Source organism: Anas platyrhynchos, chromosome 14 (genome assembly GCF_047663525.1).
Source record: "Anas platyrhynchos isolate ZD024472 breed Pekin duck chromosome 14, IASCAAS_PekinDuck_T2T, whole genome shotgun sequence".
NCBI lineage: Eukaryota > Metazoa > Chordata > Aves > Anseriformes > Anatidae > Anas > Anas platyrhynchos.
This window is the reverse complement of record NC_092600.1, coordinates 12,802,076-12,820,018: the sequence shown is the minus strand read 5'-3', so window position 1 is coordinate 12,820,018 and position 17,943 is coordinate 12,802,076. Positions and strand designations below refer to the sequence as shown.

Below are 17,943 nucleotides of genomic sequence, written 5' to 3'. Positions count from 1 at the left end.
TTGTCTTCCCTATTCATAACAGGCAGAAGGACTTCATTAAAAGACCAATTGCCCAGCCCACTTCCTCACAACGTGCACAGAGACTATACCATGGACAGCTCTAAAGACATTTCTTTCCACTACATTAACATGACCTAACATTGTGAAGAAAATAAATGTTATGCACCTAGTTTATACACATTGATTTTTTATTTTTTTTTTATATTTAGATATTTTTCAGTATTCATAGTAGTATATTGAGGGATTTTTAAAACAGTAAAGATCCCATGGCTTGCTGGAACTGAACAAACCAAGCTACCAGGAACGACTACGAGAAGTTCCCATGACAGTGTTCCAACATCGCCCAAATGAGGACTTTAGAGAAATATTGTTGCCAGCAGCTGGCTGCAAGGACATGGTCTACATGACTGCTAATCACAATGGGGTTGTTTTCTGGTAGTTGTTTCTCTGCGTGCTTTTGACCAATAATCTTGTGTGAGACACTATCCAACCCTGTTAAGTTCACTATAAGAGTCAGGCTATTCGGGTAATAAAATGGAGCTTGGTCTGACCATACTGGTGTCTTTTCTGCTTTCAGCCGTTCTTCCTGCATCAGTAGCTGACCACATAAGGTAGAGAGTAGGGGATGAAGTCTCAAGAAAGCTCTCCCAAAGATCCCAGAAACCTCAATAACATTTCTCAGGCAAAACCTATTGAGCAGACAGACTTCAAAGAGCGTAAACCACAGCTTTGTGGGGAATGGAATAGCTAAAACAAGCAGAGAAAGCACCACCAGCCTTTCTACAACTTCTCACACAAAATTCCCCCAACACGTCAAATCAAACCTTCATAACTTCAATGCTTTTCTTTCACCATCAGAATTTGCAAGCAAATCTCATCAAAGGAAAAGTTCAACAAAAGTTTTCCCAATCTCATGCACCATGTACAAGCACACCTTCAAAGTATAACATGAAGAGAGCTACATTACTCTGCAAGTATCTAAAGCCTCCTAAAGAGATAAGGGACAGAGAGGATTCTTTCTGCAACAAAGACTGGGTCTTCGTAAATACAGCAGTAATGAAATGTCCCTCTGCTTTAAGTTTAATTGTTGTTCCACAGAGACATGCCTCTTCCACTAAAACCATACAGCTTCTATTTCTTCCCATTATACACAAAATTTTGTTGTCTGGTGGCTGACAGGACCTTCTCAAAGAAGATAAATATTTTCTGAAATTCAAATGTCGCATTTGCAAATATAAAAGCCCTAGCCAGAAAAGGAAAATATGAAGCACAACCTCCCTGGGAAAAAAGACCTGAAAATGGAATTATAGCTATGAAGAAACACTTTGGCACAGAGTTACAATAAATAGGAGTGAAGTAATGAGGATTCTCACAGGTATTATAAGCCATAATACGCAGGCATCAACATACCACATGCACAGATTCTCTGCAAAGCTTTTTATTACCAGAGAATTAAAGTTACCTTTCAGGGCAGGGAAACCAGGATAAAATGGTGCATAAATACTGCAGGAAGTGGCACAAATTAGGAAGTCAAACTTTTGACTAAACAATAACAATGCTGAGCTACTAGTTTTCCACATTAAAAATAAAATAAAATAAAATAAAATAAAATAAAATAAAATAAAATAAAATAAAATAAAATAAAATAAAATAAGATAAAATAATACCAAAAAGAAACAAACAAACCAAAATTCCACTCACCATCTTTGCTCTGCATTCACAGCATTCATTTGCACCACTCACAACATCCAAGTTCTAGCCATATGGAGGCCACTGGCAAGAGCATTTCATCCAGTGACATTTTTAGGAAACATGAGCATATTAAAGACTGTCCTGACAGCACTAAACAGTCACACTGAGAATGGAAACAACTCTCCCACTCCTATAACTCAATTAGATCTTCCAGTCTTTCCAGCATCCTACGGTATTTTGTCATTGACAACAAACAAAGCAAAAATGTGGAAAGGACAGAAAAGGAACAAGAAAACAGGACAAGAATTCAGTGTCGCACTTAACGTAACATTTTTAAACGTAGTCAAATATTATGCAGCACAAATTAAAGCCTAAAAAGACACGTTACCCAGGCCATTATTTCACCACACACACTGAAACAGCAGCACAGAAGAATATAAAGACATTTCTCTGCTCATCCCATCTTCATGCAGCAAGAGAAGAGTTGCACAGAGTAGAAAGGAAAAGCAGCTAAGTGAAACATGAGGTCCTTAAACACTGTTTCAAGACCATCCAAATCTATTAAAACACTGTGCAGGCATTCTCATTCATTATTAGAATTCACTATTGGAATTTACTGTTACTGAGAATAGTGAGTGCTGAATGGGTTAAGGGAAAGATGCATCTTGCCTTCGACATATTCTAACGTGGAAAGGAAAATTCCATCTATTTTGTCACCAGAGAGGGGCTCATGAAAGCATATCACATTCCTCAACACAGCTATGCTGTTACTCAAAACTCAGCCTACCCAGGTAGACAAAAGACCAGGAAAAGTTACATCAGACAAGCAAAAAAAGCATTCAAAGAGAAAGTGTGGTAGAGAAATTCACAGAACAGACTGCATGGTCTTCTCTGCATTCAGGAAAACACCTCCCTAGAGCACCAAGAAGTGGCTCAGGTCTTAAGTCTTCCTCTGCACTGTACAGTACGGACATCATAGGAGGACAAGCTCATCGACTCTCATCAGTTTTTCCATGCTGTGCCCTGCTTATCTCAAATGAAAGTGAAACTATAAATGTAAATGACTTACTATGGGGCCGTTTCTCATGACAAGTCTAGTGAGCAATTGTTTTCCCTTATACACAATATCTTGTCTCCAGATGGCTTATAAGGCCTTCTCAAGGGAGAGAAGGATTTGCTGCAATACAAACTTTGCATTTTCAAATGTAAAAGTCCTCTCAAAAAAGGGAAATATGAAGCACAACCTTCCTACAAACAAAGGCTTGAAAATGGAATTACAACTAGGAAGAAACACTACACCCCAATGCAGATAGCGGTAGACTAACGATGATTCTCATAGGTATTAGAAGATATTATACTAAGGAATCATACCTCCGCATACACAGTTTTTGTAAAGAACATTTTGGCATCAGAGGATTAGCGTTGCCCTTCAGGACAGTAAAACCAGGATCAAATGGTCAAAAATTCTTTACGCATTGTCAAAATTATGAAATCAAACTTAATATATACTACAGAAATTGGCATTCACAATAAAATCGTAGCAGTGCACAAACAATATCACCACTTATCACACATTCTGTTCAAATTCAGAACCAAGATCTCAACTTCACTCCTCTACGTTTACAGCATTCACTTGCACCACGCTCACTAATCAACTTCGAACTGTATGTCAACTGATAATAACGGCTTATCATTCCGGACCATCGTAAGGGGAAGCAGAACGGGGAAGGAAATGCAATGGGCATGAAGGGAGGCAAGAGCCGAGACGGAGGGCGTCGGGGTGTCCGGAGCGACTGACTCACCGGGAGGGCGTCGGGCGGTGCGCCGCGGGCGCCGGCAGCGTCTTCCCCGAGCAGCGGCGCGGCCTTGTCGGGCGGCGGCCGCGCCGGGAGCGTGTTGCAGCAGCTGTCGGCCGCCCAGCGCCGCTGGCTCTTGCGCGAGTCGGCCGTGAGCGACACCTCGTGCGAGTAGGAGTGCAGGAAGGCGCGGACGCCGTCGATGCCCACGAAGTGCGAGGCCGGCACGCCGCGCAAGGCGCCGCTGGCCGGCGGCAGCAGCTGCGAGCGGCGCCAGCGCCGCAGGCGCAGCGCCAGCAGCAGCAGCAGGAAGGCGACGAAGAGGCACGACACGGCCGCCACGGCCAGCACCAGCCAGCGCGTCAGGCTGCCGCCGGGCTCGGCCGGCGCCGCCGCGCTGCCCAGCTCCGACAGCAGCTCGGCCACGCTCTCGGCCAGCACCACCGTCAGCGTGGCCGTGGCCGACAGCGCCGGCCGGCCCTGGTCCTTCACCACCACCACCAGGCTGTGCCTGGGCGCGTCGCGGGCCAGCGGCGAGCGCGCCGTGCGCACCTCGCCGCTGTGCAGCCCCACGCGGAACAGCCCCGGCTCCGTCGCCTTGGCCAGCTCGTAGGACAGCCACGCGTTCTGCCCCGCGTCCGCGTCCACCGCCACCACCTTGGCCACCAGCGCGCCGGGCTCCGCCGAGCGCGGCGCCAGCTCCACGCCCGTCCAGCCCGCGCCCGCCGACGCCGCCGCCGCCGCCGCCGGCGGGTACAGCACCTGCGGCGCGTTGTCGTTCTCGTCCACGATCAGCAGCCGCACCGACACGTTGCTGCTCAGCGCCGGCGCGCCGCCGTCCTCCGCCCGCACGCACAGCCCCACCTCGCGCACCTCCTCGTAGTCGAACGAGCGCAGCGCGTACAGCGCGCCCGTCTCCGCCTGCACCGACACGTAGGACGACAGCGGCGCGCCCCGCACGCGCCCCTCCGCCAGCCGGTAGCGCACGCGCGCGTTCTGCCCCCAGTCCGCGTCCCACGCCCGCACCGTCAGCACCAGCGCGCCCTCGGCGTTGTTCTCGGGCAGACGGGCGCTGTAGCGCGCCTCCGCGAACACCGGCGCGTTGTCGTTCACGTCCAGCACGCGCAGCGCCAGCACCGCGCTGCTCCGCAGCGACGGCGACCCGCCGTCCGACGCCCACACCGTCACGTTGTACTCCGACACCTCCTCCCGGTCCAGCTCCCGCGACGTCACCACGCTGTAGTAATTGTCCAGCGCCTTCTCCAGGCGGAACGGGACGCTCTCCTCGATGCTACACCGCACCTCGCCGTTGGCGCCCGAGTCGCGGTCCTGCACGTGCAGCAGGGCCACCACCGTCCCAGGCGGCACGTCCTCCGAGATCTCGCTCAGCGCCGACCGCACCGAAATCTCGGGCGCGTTGTCGTTCACGTCGCTCACCGAGATTGTCACTATAGCATTGTCGGAAAGGCCGCCGCCGTCATTGGCTTCAAACTCCATTTCGTAGGAGTCTCCTTCCTCGAAGTCCAGGCTCCTCAACAGCCTGATCGATCCCGTCTCGGGATCCAGGTGGAAGATCCTCGAGAACTTCTTGGAAATCCCTTTAAATGAATATTTCACATCGCCATTGAGTCCCTCGTCGGCGTCGGTGGCCGTGAGGGTGAGCAGGGTGGAGCCCACGGGCACGTCCTCGGGCACGCGCACAGTGTACACCGCCTGGCTGAACACGGGCGCGTTGTCGTTGGCGTCCAGCACTGACACGCGGATGCGCGCCGTGCCCGTCCGTGCCGGTTCGCCGCCGTCGATCGCCCTCAGCACCAGCTCGTGAAACGCCGCCTCCTCCCGGTCCAGCGCCTTGGCCAGCACCAGCTCGGGACGCTTCTCGCCGTCGGCTCCCACCTGCACGGACAGCGAGAAGTGCTCGTCGCCGCTCAGCTCGTAGCTCTGCAGGGAATTCACTCCCACATCTGGGTCGTGAGCCTTAGACAGGGAAAAGTGCGAGGCGGGAGCAGTCATCTCGCTCATTCTCACTTCATTTTCTCCTTCCCCAAAGCTGGGTGCGTTGTCGTTAATGTCCTTGATTTCCACTTCGATCCCGTAAACCTTCATCTCGCCCTCCACGATCACCTCACAGCGCAGCACGCATCGCTGCACGCCCTCGCACAGCTGCTCTCTATCTAGCCTCTCCGCCGTCACCAGGTGGCCGCTGTTCGCATGCAGTGTGAAATACCGTGTCCTATCTGCTGATACCACTCGGGCGCCGCGATCGCGGAGCGCCCCCAGCTGCAGCGCCAGGTCCTTGGCCACGTCGCCCACGAAAGAGCCCTTGGGCAGCTCCTCGGGCACCGAGTAGCGCAGCTGTCCCCACACCGCCTCCCACGCCGCCACCAACACGCAGCACAGCACCGCTCGCTGTCTCCGGCCCCAGCGCCCTTCTCTCGCCGCGCACATCTCCGACACGGACCCGCCGCCACCTGACGCCCGCCGAGATGTCTCTGCCGCTGACCCGACTCTTCGCCTCCGGCTCTGGATCAGACTCTTCCTCCGGTTCCCGTCCCTTGCTCCGGCCTCGCCGCCGCCCGCTCTCGCCGTCCCCTCCGCCTCTATGTAGCTCGGCGCCGTACCGCGGGGCCGCTCGCAGCTCGCACGGCCGCCGACACAGCGAGCGAGCGAGCCGGGCCGCAGCGGGCGGGGCTGGCTGCAGCGCTCCGCTCCTTCCTCTCCTCTCCTCCGTGGTGAACAGCGGCGCCCGCAGCCTTCGCCCGGCACTGCACGCACGGCTCACAGCGAGCGCCGCCGCCCTGCCTCTTCCGCGGAAACCTTCGGCCCCCGTTGACGCGGCGCCTCGGCACATTCCCCTGCGACACGGCCCAAAGTCGGTGCGTTTGCTTCTGCTACGCCTTCTCTTCTACGAGGAAATGATGCAATGCATTCGGGTCTTCAGGGCGGTCATGATCAGAATGGAGGTATTGGCCTCTTCTTGTTATCTTGGTTCTACTGCATGGCAGGTAAAATTATTCGTGTTAATTAGGCCTCAAATTAATTATAAATATTACAACTTTTTGCAGAACGATATTCACCTTAAGGACTTTCAGAGATCGTTTTAGCAGTCCTTCTTAAATTAACGTTTTCTTGTCTTTTAAACACTTTGTATGCATTGAAGCCTGACATTTATTTATAATTTGGATTTTCTAGTAGATCTTCCAGTCGTTTTAGGGATCTCTGCCACATTCAGGCCCAGTCCACAGCAAACAAGGCAAAAATGTGAAAATTGCACAAATGAAGGACTTCACTGTCACTCTGCAGATCTTTTTTTTTTTTAATCTGACTCAAAATTAGATAGAATGACATTCAAGGGATGTACTTCCATTACTCAGATGTTTCAGCCTGTGTGGGGTGAAAATCAGAAAGGCCAAAGCCCAGCCGGAGCTCAAGCTGGCTATTGGTCTTAAAGACATCGAAGATGATTTTGTAAATACATAAACAAGAAAAGGAGGACCAAAGACAAGCCCCATCCATTATTGGATGTGGAGGGGAAACACAGTGACAAGAGATGATCGCCCCAATGTGTTTTGGTCTCAGTCTTTAGAGACAAAACCTATTTTTCTCTGGGTACCCCATCCCCTGACTACCTGGTAGATAGGGACACGAAGCAGAATGAAGACCTCATAATCCACGAGGAAATGGTCAGCAACCTGATAAACTACTTAGACATATGCAAGTCTATGGGGCCAGAAAGTTAAGTGACGGGTCCTTTGTTTGGGTCACAGCAATCCCATGCAGTGCTACCGACTGGGAAAAGGAGACAGGCTCAAAAGCTGGCTGGCCGAAAGCTACCTCCAAGTATTGGTCAATAGCCAGCAGTATGGACAAGAGATACAGCAGCGTCCGGACTTGTATCAGAAATAGTCTGGCCAGCAGGACCACGGAAGTGATTGTCCCTCTGTACTCGGCTCTCGAGGGGCTGCACCTCAAATACATGATCAGTTTTGGACCCCTCACTACAGGAAGGTTACTGAGGTGTTGAAGCAGGTCAACGCAGGGCAACGGAGCTGTTGAAGGGTCTAGAGGACAGGTCTCATTAGGAGCGGCTGATGGAGATGGGGTTGTGTAGTCTACAGCAAAGGAGGCTCAGGGCAGATCTTATCGTGTTCTACAATCACCTTAAAGGGGGTCTACAGCAAAGTGGGAATCCCCCTGTTGCCAAGAACCATGTGATAAAACAATAGGAAATGGCCTCAGATTGCTGCAGTGGAGGTTGGTTTACATTGGATATTAAGAAAACATGTTTCAGTCAAAAGATTGTGAAGTATTCAGCAAGGCTGCCCATGGATGTAGTTGAGTCACCAATCTTGGAGGTCTTCAGAGGTGTGTAGATGGAGAGCTTAGTGATGTGGTTTAACAGTAGACTTGGCAGTGCTAGGGTAAATGTTGGGCTAGATGATCTAAAATCTTTTCCAACCTAAATGATTCCAGGATTCTATGAACACAGCTGTTGTCATAGCACATCTGTTATCAAAGCCACTTCCAGCTCCATTCTTGAGAGGTCAGGGTTCAAAGGATCCTCTTCCACCAAGAGAACGTCACACACAAAGAATTCTCAAGCTACTCACGGCTCTTATGTTTGTCTTCCCTATTCATAACAGGCAGAAGGACTTCATTAAAAGACCAATTGCCCAGCCCACTTCTTCACAACGTGCACAGAGACTATACCGTGGACAGCTCTAAATACATTTCTTTCTACTACATTAACATGACCTAACATTGTGAAGAAAATAAATGTTACGCAGCTAGTTTATACACTTTGATTTTTTTTTATATATATATATATATATATATTTAGATATTTTTCAGTATTCATAGTAGTATATTGAGGGATTTTTGAAATGGTAAAGATCCCATGGCTTGCTGCAACTGAGCAATCCAAGCTACCAGGAACGACTATGAGAAGTTCCCACGACAGTGTTCCAACATCGCCCAAATAAGGAATTTAGAGAAATATTGTTGCCAGCAGCTGGCTTCAAGGACAAGTTCTACATGACTGCTAATCACAAGGGGGTTGTTTTCTTGCAGGTGGGGTTGTTTTCCTGTAGTTGTTTCTCTGCGTGCTTTTGACCAATAATCTTGTGTGAGACACTATCCAACCCTGTTAAGTTCACTATAAAAGTCAGGCTATTTGGGTAAAAAAATGGAGCATGATCTGACCATACTGGTGTCTTTTCTGCTTTCGGCTGTTCTTCCTGCATCAGTAGCAGACCACATAAGGTAGAGAGTAGGGGATGAATTCTCAAGAAAGCTCTCCCAAAGATCCCAGAAACCTCAATAACATTTCTCAGGCAAAACCTATTGAGCAGACAGACTTCAAAGAGCATAAACCACAGCTTTGTGGGGAATGGAATAACTAAAACAAGCAGAGAAAGGACCACCAGCCCTTCTACAACTTCTCACACAAAATTCCCCCAACACGTCAAATCAAACCTTCATAATTTCAATGCTTTTTTTTCACAGTCAGAATTTGCAAGCAAATTTTTCTGTTTTGTTTTGTTGAACTTTTTTCTGTTGAAAAGTTCAACAAAAGTTTTCCCAATCTCACGCAAAATGTACAACCACACCATCAAATTATACCGTTAAGGGAGCTACGTATCTCTGCAAGTATCTAAAGCCTCCTAAAAAGGGATAAGGGACAGAGAGGATTCTTTCTGCAACAAAGACTGGGTCCTCGTAAATACAGCAGTAACGAAATGTCCCTCTGCTTTAAGTGTAATTGTTGTTCCACAGAGACATGCCTCTTCCACTAAAACCATACAGCTTCTGTTGCTCCTATTATACACAAAATTTTGTCATCTGGTGGCTGACTGGACCTTCTAAAAGGACATAAATATTTGCTGCAATTCAAATGCCGCATTTGCAAATGTAAAAGCCCTAGCCAGAAAAGGAAAATATGAAGCACAACCTCCCTGGGAAAAAAGACCTGAAAATGGAATAACAGCTATGAAGAATCTCTTTGGCACAGAGTTACAATAAATAGGAGTGAAGTAATGAGGATTCTCACAGGTATTACAAGCCATAATACGCAGGCATCATAACACCACATGCACAGTATTTCTGCAAAGCTCTTTATTACCAGAGAATTAAAGTTACCTTTCAGGACAAGGAAACCAGGATAAAATGGTGCATAAATGCTTCAGGAATTGGCGCACATTATGAAGTCAAAACTTTGACTGAACAATATCACTGCTGAGCTACTTCTTTTCCACATTCAAAGAGCAAAATAATAATAATAATAAAAAATTAGCAGAAACAAACAAACAAAAAAAATCCACTCACCATCTTTGCTCTGCATTCACAGCATTCATTTGCACCACTCACAACATCCAAGTTCTAGCCATATGGAGGCCACTGGCAAGAGCATTTCATCCAGTGACATTTTAAGGAAACATGAGGATATTAAAGACTGTCCTGACAGCACTAAACAGTCACATTGGGAATGGAAACAGATCTCCCACTCCTATAACTCAGACAGATCTTCCAGTATTTTCAGGGTTCTCTGGCATTTTGTCATTGACAACAAACAAAGCAAAAATGTGAAAAAGACAGAAAAGGAACAAGAAAATAGGACAGGAATGCAATCACACATGTCATGCAACATTTTCAATCCTAGTCAAATATTATGCAGCACAAATTAAAGCCTAAAAAGACACGTTACCCAGGCCATTATTCCACCACACACACTGAAACAGCAGCATAGAAGAATATAAAGACATTTCTCTGCTCAACCCATCTTCATGCAGCAAGAGAACAGTTGCACAGAGTAGAAAGGAAAAGCAGCTAAGTGAAACATCAGGTCCTTGAATATTGTTTGAAGACCATCCCAATCCACTAAAACACCGTGCAGGTATTCTCATTCATTATTTGAATTCACTATTGGAATTTGCTGTTACCGAGAATAGTGAGTGCTGAATGGGTTAATGGAAAGATGCATCTTGCCTTCCACATATTCTAACATGGAAAGGAAAATTCCACCTATTCCCTCTACAGAGTGAGGCCCATGAAAGCATATCACATTCCTCAACACAGCTATGCTGTTACTCATAACTCAGCCTACCCAGGTAGACAAAAGACTAGGAATAGATAAAATCAGACAAGCAAAAAAAGCATTCAAAGAGAAAGTGTGGTAGAGAAATTTAGAGGAACGATGGCATGGTCTTCTCTGCATGCAGGGAAACACCTCCCTAGAGCACCAAGAAATAGCTCAGGTCTTAAGCCTTCCTATGCACTGTACAGTAGGAGACATCATAGCAAGACAAGCTCATCAACTCTCATCAGTTTTTCCATGCTATGCCCTGCTTATCGCAAATGAAAATGAAACTATAAATGTAAATGACTTACTATGGGGCCTTTTCCCATGATAAGTCTAGTGAACACTTTGTTTCCCTTAAACACTACATCTTGTCTCCAGATGGCTTATAAGACGTTCTCAAGGGAGATAAGGATTTGCTGCAATAGAAACTTTGCATTTTCAAGTATAAAAGTCCTCTCAAAATTGGAAATATGAAACACAACCTTCCTGCAAACAAAGGCTTGAAAATGGAATTACAACTAGGAAGAAATGCTACACCCCTATGCAGATAGTGTAGACTAATGAGGATTTTCACAGGTATTAGAAGGTATTATACTAAGGTATCATACCTCTGCATACACAGTTTTTGTACAGAACATTTTGGCATCAGAGGAATAGCGTTGCCCTTCAGGAAAGCAAAACCAGGATCAAATGGTGCTAAACTGCTGCAGGCATTCTCAAAATTATAACTTCAAAATTACTGTATGATACAGAAATTGGCATTCACAATAAAATCGTACCACTGCCCAAACAAAATCACCACTTATCACAACTTCTCTTCAAATTCAGAACCAAGACCTCAACTTCACTCCTCTACATTCATAGCATTCAGTTGCACCACTCTCAATATTCACCTTCGAACTTTATCTCAACAGCTAATAAGGACTTATCACCCTGAGACATCGTAAGTGGAAGCAGAACGGGGAGGGAAAGGCAAGGAACAGAAAGGGAGGCAAGCGCCGAGACGGAGAGCGTCGGGGTGTCCGGAGCGACTGACTCACCGGGAGGGCGTCGGGCGGTGCGCCGCGGGCGCCGGCAGCGTCTTCCCCGAGCAGCGGCGCGGCCTTGTCGGGCGGCGGCCGCGCCGGGAGCGTGTTGCAGCAGCTGTCGGCCGCCCAGCGCCGCTGGCTCTTGCGCGAGTCGGCCGTGAGCGACACCTCGTGCGAGTAGGAGTGCAGGAAGGCGCGGACGCCGTCGATGCCCACGAAGTGCGAGGCCGGCACGCCGCGCAAGGCGCCGCTGGCCGGCGGCAGCAGCTGCGAGCGGCGCCAGCGCCGCAGGCGCAGCGCCAGCAGCAGCAGCAGGAAGGCGACGAAGAGGCACGACACGGCCGCCACGGCCAGCACCAGCCAGCGCGTCAGGCTGCCGCCGGGCTCGGCCGGCGCCGCCGCGCTGCCCAGCTCCGACAGCAGCTCGGCCACGCTCTCGGCCAGCACCACCGTCAGCGTGGCCGTGGCCGACAGCGCCGGCCGGCCCTGGTCCTTCACCACCACCACCAGGCTGTGCCTGGGCGCGTCGCGGGCCAGCGGCGAGCGCGCCGTGCGCACCTCGCCGCTGTGCAGCCCCACGCGGAACAGCCCCGGCTCCGTCGCCTTGGCCAGCTCGTAGGACAGCCACGCGTTCTGCCCCGCGTCCGCGTCCACCGCCACCACCTTGGCCACCAGCGCGCCGGGCTCCGCCGAGCGCGGCGCCAGCTCCACGCCCGTCCAGCCCGCGCCCGCCGCCGCCGCCGCCGGCGGGTACAGCACCTGCGGCGCGTTGTCGTTCTCGTCCACGATCAGCAGCCGCACCGACACGTTGCTGCTCAGCGCCGGCGCGCCGCCGTCCTCCGCCCGCACCCACAGCCCCACCTCGCGCACCTCCTCGTAGTCGAACGAGCGCAGCGCGTACAGCGCGCCCGTCTCCGCCTGCACCGACACGTAGGACGACAGCGGCGCGCCCCGCACGCGCCCCTCCGCCAGCCGGTAGCGCACGCGCGCGTTCTGCCCCCAGTCCGCGTCCCACGCCCGCACCGTCAGCACCAGCGCGCCCTCGGCGTTGTTCTCGGGCAGACGGGCGCTGTAGCGCGCCTCCGCGAACACCGGCGCGTTGTCGTTCACGTCCAGCACGCGCAGCGCCAGCACCGCGCTGCTCCGCAGCGACGGCGACCCGCCGTCCGACGCCCACACCGTCACGTTGTACTCCGACACCTCCTCCCGGTCCAGCTCCCGCGACGTCACCACGCTGTAGTAGCTGCCCACCGAGCTCCGCAGACGGAACGGCACGTCGCCGACCAGCGAGCACCGCACCTCGCCGTTGGCGCCCGAGTCGCGGTCCTGCACGTGCAGCAGGGCCACCACCGTCCCCGGCGGCGCGTCCTCCGAGATCTCGCTCAGCGCCGACCGCACCGAAATCTCGGGCACGTTGTCGTTCACGTCTGTCACCGAGATCGAAACCGTAGCCGTGTCGGATAGGCCACCGCCGTCACGTGCCATCACTTGGAGATCATAGGAGTCGCCTTCCTCGAAGTCCAGGCTCCTCAACAGCTTGATCGATCCCGTCTCGGGATCCAGGTAAAGTACCTTCGAGGCTTTCGTGGAAATTTCTTTAAAGGAGTATTTCACGTTCCCGTTCATTCCATCGTCGGCGTCGGTGGCCGTGAGGGTGAGCAGAGTGGAGCCCACGGGCACGTCCTCGGGCACGCGCACCGCGTACACCGCCTGGCTGAACACGGGCGCGTTGTCGTTGGCGTCCAGCACTGACACGCGGATGCGCGCCGTGCCCGTCCGTGCTGGCTCGCCGCCGTCGCTCGCCCTCAGCACCAGCTCGTGAAACGCCGCCTCCTCCCGGTCCAGCGCCTTGGCCAGCACCAGCTCGGGACTCTTCTCGCCGTCGGCTCCCACCTGCACGGACAGCGAGAAGTGCTCGTCGCCGCTCAGCTCGTAGCACTGCAGGGAATTCACTCCCACGTCCGGGTCATGAGCCTTAGATAGGGGCAGACGCCTCCCGAGTCCCGTCGTCTCGCTCAGCGTTTCCTCAATCTGAATTTCGCTAAAGGTGGGTGCATTATCGTTAATGTCCGTGATTTCCACTTCGATCTCATAAAATTTCATCTCGCCCTCCACAATCACCTCACAGCGCAGCACGCATCGCTGCACGCCCTCGCACAGCTGCTCTCTATCTAGCCTCTCCGCCGTCACCAGGTGGCCGCTGTTCGCATGCAGAGCGAAATACTGCGTCCTATCTGCCGACACCACTCGGGCGCCGCGGTCGCGGAGCGCCGCCGGCTGCAGCGCCAGGTCCTTGGCCACGTCGCCCACGAAAGAGCCCTTGGGCAGCTCCTCGGGCACCGTGTAGCGCAGCTGCCCGCACGCCGCCTTCCACGCCACCACCAACACGCAGCACAGCAGCGCTCGCTGCCTCCGGCCCCAGCGCCCTTCTCTCGTAGCGCACATCTCCGACATGGCCCCGCCGACACCGGACGCCCGCGGACAGCTCCCGCCGCTCGAGTCTTCGTTTAGGGCTTCGGATCAGACTCCTTCTCCGGCTCCTGCTCCGTTTCCCTTTTCCGGTACCGGCCCCGCCGCCGTCCGCTATCGCCAGCCACTCCGTCTCGCTGGACCTCTATGTAGCTCTGCTCCGTACCGCGGGGCCGCTCGCAGCCCGCACGGCCGCCGATACAGCGAGCGAGCGAGCCGGGCCGCAGCGGGCGGGGCTGGCTGCAGCGCTCCGCTCCTTCCTCTCCTCTCCTCCGTGGTGAACAGCGGCGCCCGCAGCCTCCGCCCGGCACTGCACGCACGGCTCACAGCGAGCGCTGCCGCCCTGCCTCTTCCGCGGAAACCTTCGGTCCCCGCGGACACGGCGACACGGCACATTCCCCTGTGATAAGGCCCAGAGTTGGTGCGTTCGCTTCCGGAACGATGTCTCTTCTTCGAGTAGAAGATCGAATTCATTCTGGTCTTCAGCGTGGTCATGATCACAATGAAGGTAGTGTCCTCTTCTTGATATCTTAGTTCTACTGCATGGCAGGTAAAATTATACGTTTTAATTTGACCTCAGAGTAATTATTGCTCTTACACCATGTGTGCAGGACAGTCACTTCAAGGAAGTGCAGAGACCGTTTCTGCAGTCCTTCTTGAATGAATATTTTCTTGTCTCTCCAACACTTTACATTCATTTAAATCTTACATTTGTTGCTAATTTGTGCCATCGTTCCAATATCAACAACTGATATAAAACAGTTCTCCCTGTACATGTGCAGCACCAAGGAACCAACAGGTCCCATCAGCTCTGAGAAGCCTGGGCACTCACTCCACATCCCTGTTATTTAGCAAAGCAGTCTGGGCACTCGCCTCTGATCAGATTCTGCCACTACAAATTCAGTCTTGGGGATCACAACAGCAGAAGATGCTTTTCTAGCTTCCATTCACTTAAACGGTTTTCCAGAAAAATGCCTACGCATAAAACAAAAGAAAATCCCAGGGCATTCACTTTGAACGTATCAGGGAACTATGGGACATGAGCATGCCAGTGTACACAGAGGTCTAAGAAGAGGGCAGAATTTGGCATCACTTATCAAACATGTCCAATACATTCATTTGAGAAAAAGCCAAAGGAAGACCATGAAACATCTCGAGCATTACACATCAATCATATTTTCCTCATTCTGTCATGCTGAATCACTGGATCTCATTCTACACAGTCAGCATTCACATTCATGGCTAATGGTTATTACATCAGTACTTGGCATCAGTTACAGCCCTAGATTATTGCTTTCATGGAACACCTGCTCCCACAGTACCCTTCTGCTCTTCTTTGACTTCACCTTCATACATGGTGGTGACTCCAGTCTGCACCCTTTCACCTCAGACACCTCTACTCCATAGGCACTTTCAGCCAAATACTTTATTCTCAGGGAAACATCATTGCCTCTAAAGACAGGGACATCATGATCAGAACAGAAATGGCATAGCCCTTGGCATCAGGCATGAAACCAAAGCATTCCCCAGCCAGAGGCACACTGATCCAACTATTTTCCAGGCTCTAAGCCTGCCTCTCACCCTTTCTAGTCTGCAGTCACAGTCTTTATTTGCATCATGGACAACATCTCACTTCTCACCATTGGTGAGAGCAGAAAGAAAAGGGCATATAATTCTCTGACACTTTACTGAAAGAGTGATATATCAAAGAAGTTCTTTTCTAGTACATATGCCCGTCCTTTTAAGGGTCTCTGCCACACTCAGGCCCAGTCCACAGTAAACAGGGCAAAAATGTGAAAATTGCACAAATGAAGGACTTCACTGTTACTCTACAGATGTTTTTTTGATCTGCCTCAACATTAGATAGAATGAAATTCAAGGGATGTACTTCTGTTACTCAGGAGATGTTTCAGGATGTGTGTGGTGATAATTTGAAAGGCCAAATCCCAGCTGGAACCCAAGCTGGTTATTAGTCTTAAAGACATTGAAGATGATTTTCTAAATGCAAAAACAAGAAAAGGAGGACCAAAGACAAGCTCCATCCATTACTGGATGTGGAGGGGAAACACTGTGACAAGAGATGATCTCCCTAATGTGTTTTTGGTCACAGTCTTTAGCAACAAGACCTATTTTTCTCTGGGTACCCAATCTCCTGACTACCTGGTAGTCAGAACAGGAAGCAGAATGGAGACCTCATAATCCACAAGAAAAGGGTCAGTAACCTGATAAACGACTTAGACATATGCAAGTCTATGGGGCCAGAAGGCTAAGTGTTGGGTCCTTTGTTTGGGTCACAGCAATCCCATGCAATGCTATAGACTGGGGAAAGAAGACTGGCTGAAAAACTGTCTGTCTGAAAGCTACCTCTGAATGTTGGTCAGTAGCCAGCTGAATGTGAGCCAGCAGTGTGGCCAAGAGATTCAGCAGCATCCTGACTTGTATCAGAAATAGTCTGGCCAGCAGAACTACGGAAGTGACTGTCCCTCTGTACTCGGCTCTCGAGAGGCTGCACCTCAAATACTGTGATCAGTTTTGGACTCCTCACTACAGGAAGGTTACTGAGGTGCTGAAGCAGGTCAAAGCAGGGCAACGGAGCTGTTGAAGGGTCTAGAGAACAGGTCTCATTAGGAGCGGCTGATGGAGGTGGGGTTGTTTAGCTTACAACAAAGGAGGTTCAGGACAGATCTTATCGTGTTCTACAATTACCTTAAAGGGAGGCTACAGCAAGTGGGAATTAGCCTATTGCCAGGAACCATGTGATAAAACAATAGGAAATGGCCTCAGATTGCTGCAGTGGAGGTTTACGTTGGATATTAGGGAATTGTGTTTCACTGAAAAGATTGTGAAGTATTCAGCAAGGCTGCCATCGATGTAGATGAGTCACCAATATTGGAGGTCTTCAGAGGTGTGTAGATGGAGAGCTTAGTGATGGTGTTTAACGGTAGACTTGGCAGTGCTAGAGTAAATGTTGGGCTAGATGATCTAAGAGCTCTTTTCCAACCTAAATGAATCCAGGATTCTATGAACACAGCTGTTGTCATAGCACGTGTCTGTTATGAACGCTACTTCCAGCTCCATTCTTGAGAGGTAAGGGTTCAAAGTTCCTCTTTCTACCAAGAGAACATCACACACAAAGAATTCTCAAACTGCTCTCTGCTGTTAGGATTGCTTTCTCTATTCTTAAAAGGCAGAAGGACTTCATTAAAAGACCAATTGCCCAGCCCACTTCTTCACAACGTGCACAGAGACTATACCATGGACAGCTCTGAAGACATTTCTTTCCACTACATTAACATGACCTAACATTGTGAAGACAATAAATGTTATGCGGCTTGTTTATATATATTTATATTTTTTCTATTTAATTATTTTTCAGTATTCATACTAGTAGACCACATAAGGTAGACAGTAGGGGATGAATTCTAGAGAAAGCTCTTTGAAAGGTCCCAATAATATCAATAACATTTCTCAGGAAAAAACAATTAAGCAGACAGACTTCAAAGAGCATAAACCACAGCTTTGTGGGGAATGGAATAACTAAAACAAGCAGAGAAAGGACCACCAGCCCTTCTACAGCCCCTCACAGAACATTCCCTCAACATGTTACCTCAAACTTTCATAACTTCAATGCTTTTCTTTCACTATTAGAATTTGCAAGGAAATCTCACCAAAGGAAAAGTTCAACAAAAGCTTTCCCAATCTCACGCACAATGTACAAGCACACCTTCAAAGTATACCATGAAGGGAGCTACATTTCTCTGCAAGTATCTAAAGCCTCCTAAAGAGATAAGGGACAGAGAGGATTCTTTCTGCAACAAAGACTGGGTCTTCCTCAATACATCAGTGAGGAAATGTCCCTCTGCTTTAAGTATATGTGCTG

General features: G+C 50.3%; 3 protein-coding genes across 4 annotated transcripts in view; all 3 read right to left on the bottom strand.

Moving 5' to 3' along the window:
• The window catches only part of LOC101796191 (protocadherin gamma-C5-like), a 220,466-nt gene that overhangs the window by 62,406 nt on the left and 140,117 nt on the right, over positions 1-17,943 (bottom strand). The window lies entirely within an intron of this gene.
• On the bottom strand, positions 1,654-6,380 carry LOC113845142 (protocadherin gamma-A5-like). Its single transcript, XM_038186614.2, has one exon. It carries the CDS (start codon positions 5,934-5,936, stop codon positions 3,279-3,281), a length of 2,658 nt encoding a protein of 885 aa, XP_038042542.2. The 5' UTR covers positions 5,937-6,380; the 3' UTR covers positions 1,654-3,278.
• Positions 11,481-14,460, bottom strand: LOC119718378 (protocadherin gamma-A5-like). Its single transcript, XM_038186618.2, has one exon. It carries the CDS (start codon positions 14,046-14,048, stop codon positions 11,481-11,483), a length of 2,568 nt encoding a protein of 855 aa, XP_038042546.2. The 5' UTR covers positions 14,049-14,460.

What these genes read in the sequence shown, in the direction of transcription:
- LOC113845142 (XM_038186614.2), bottom strand. Translation starts at nt 5,936, where the DNA reads ATGTGCGCGGCGAGAGAAGGGCGCTGGGGCCGGAGACAGCGAGCGGTG.
- LOC119718378 (XM_038186618.2), bottom strand. Translation starts at nt 14,048, where the DNA reads ATGTCGGAGATGTGCGCTACGAGAGAAGGGCGCTGGGGCCGGAGGCAG.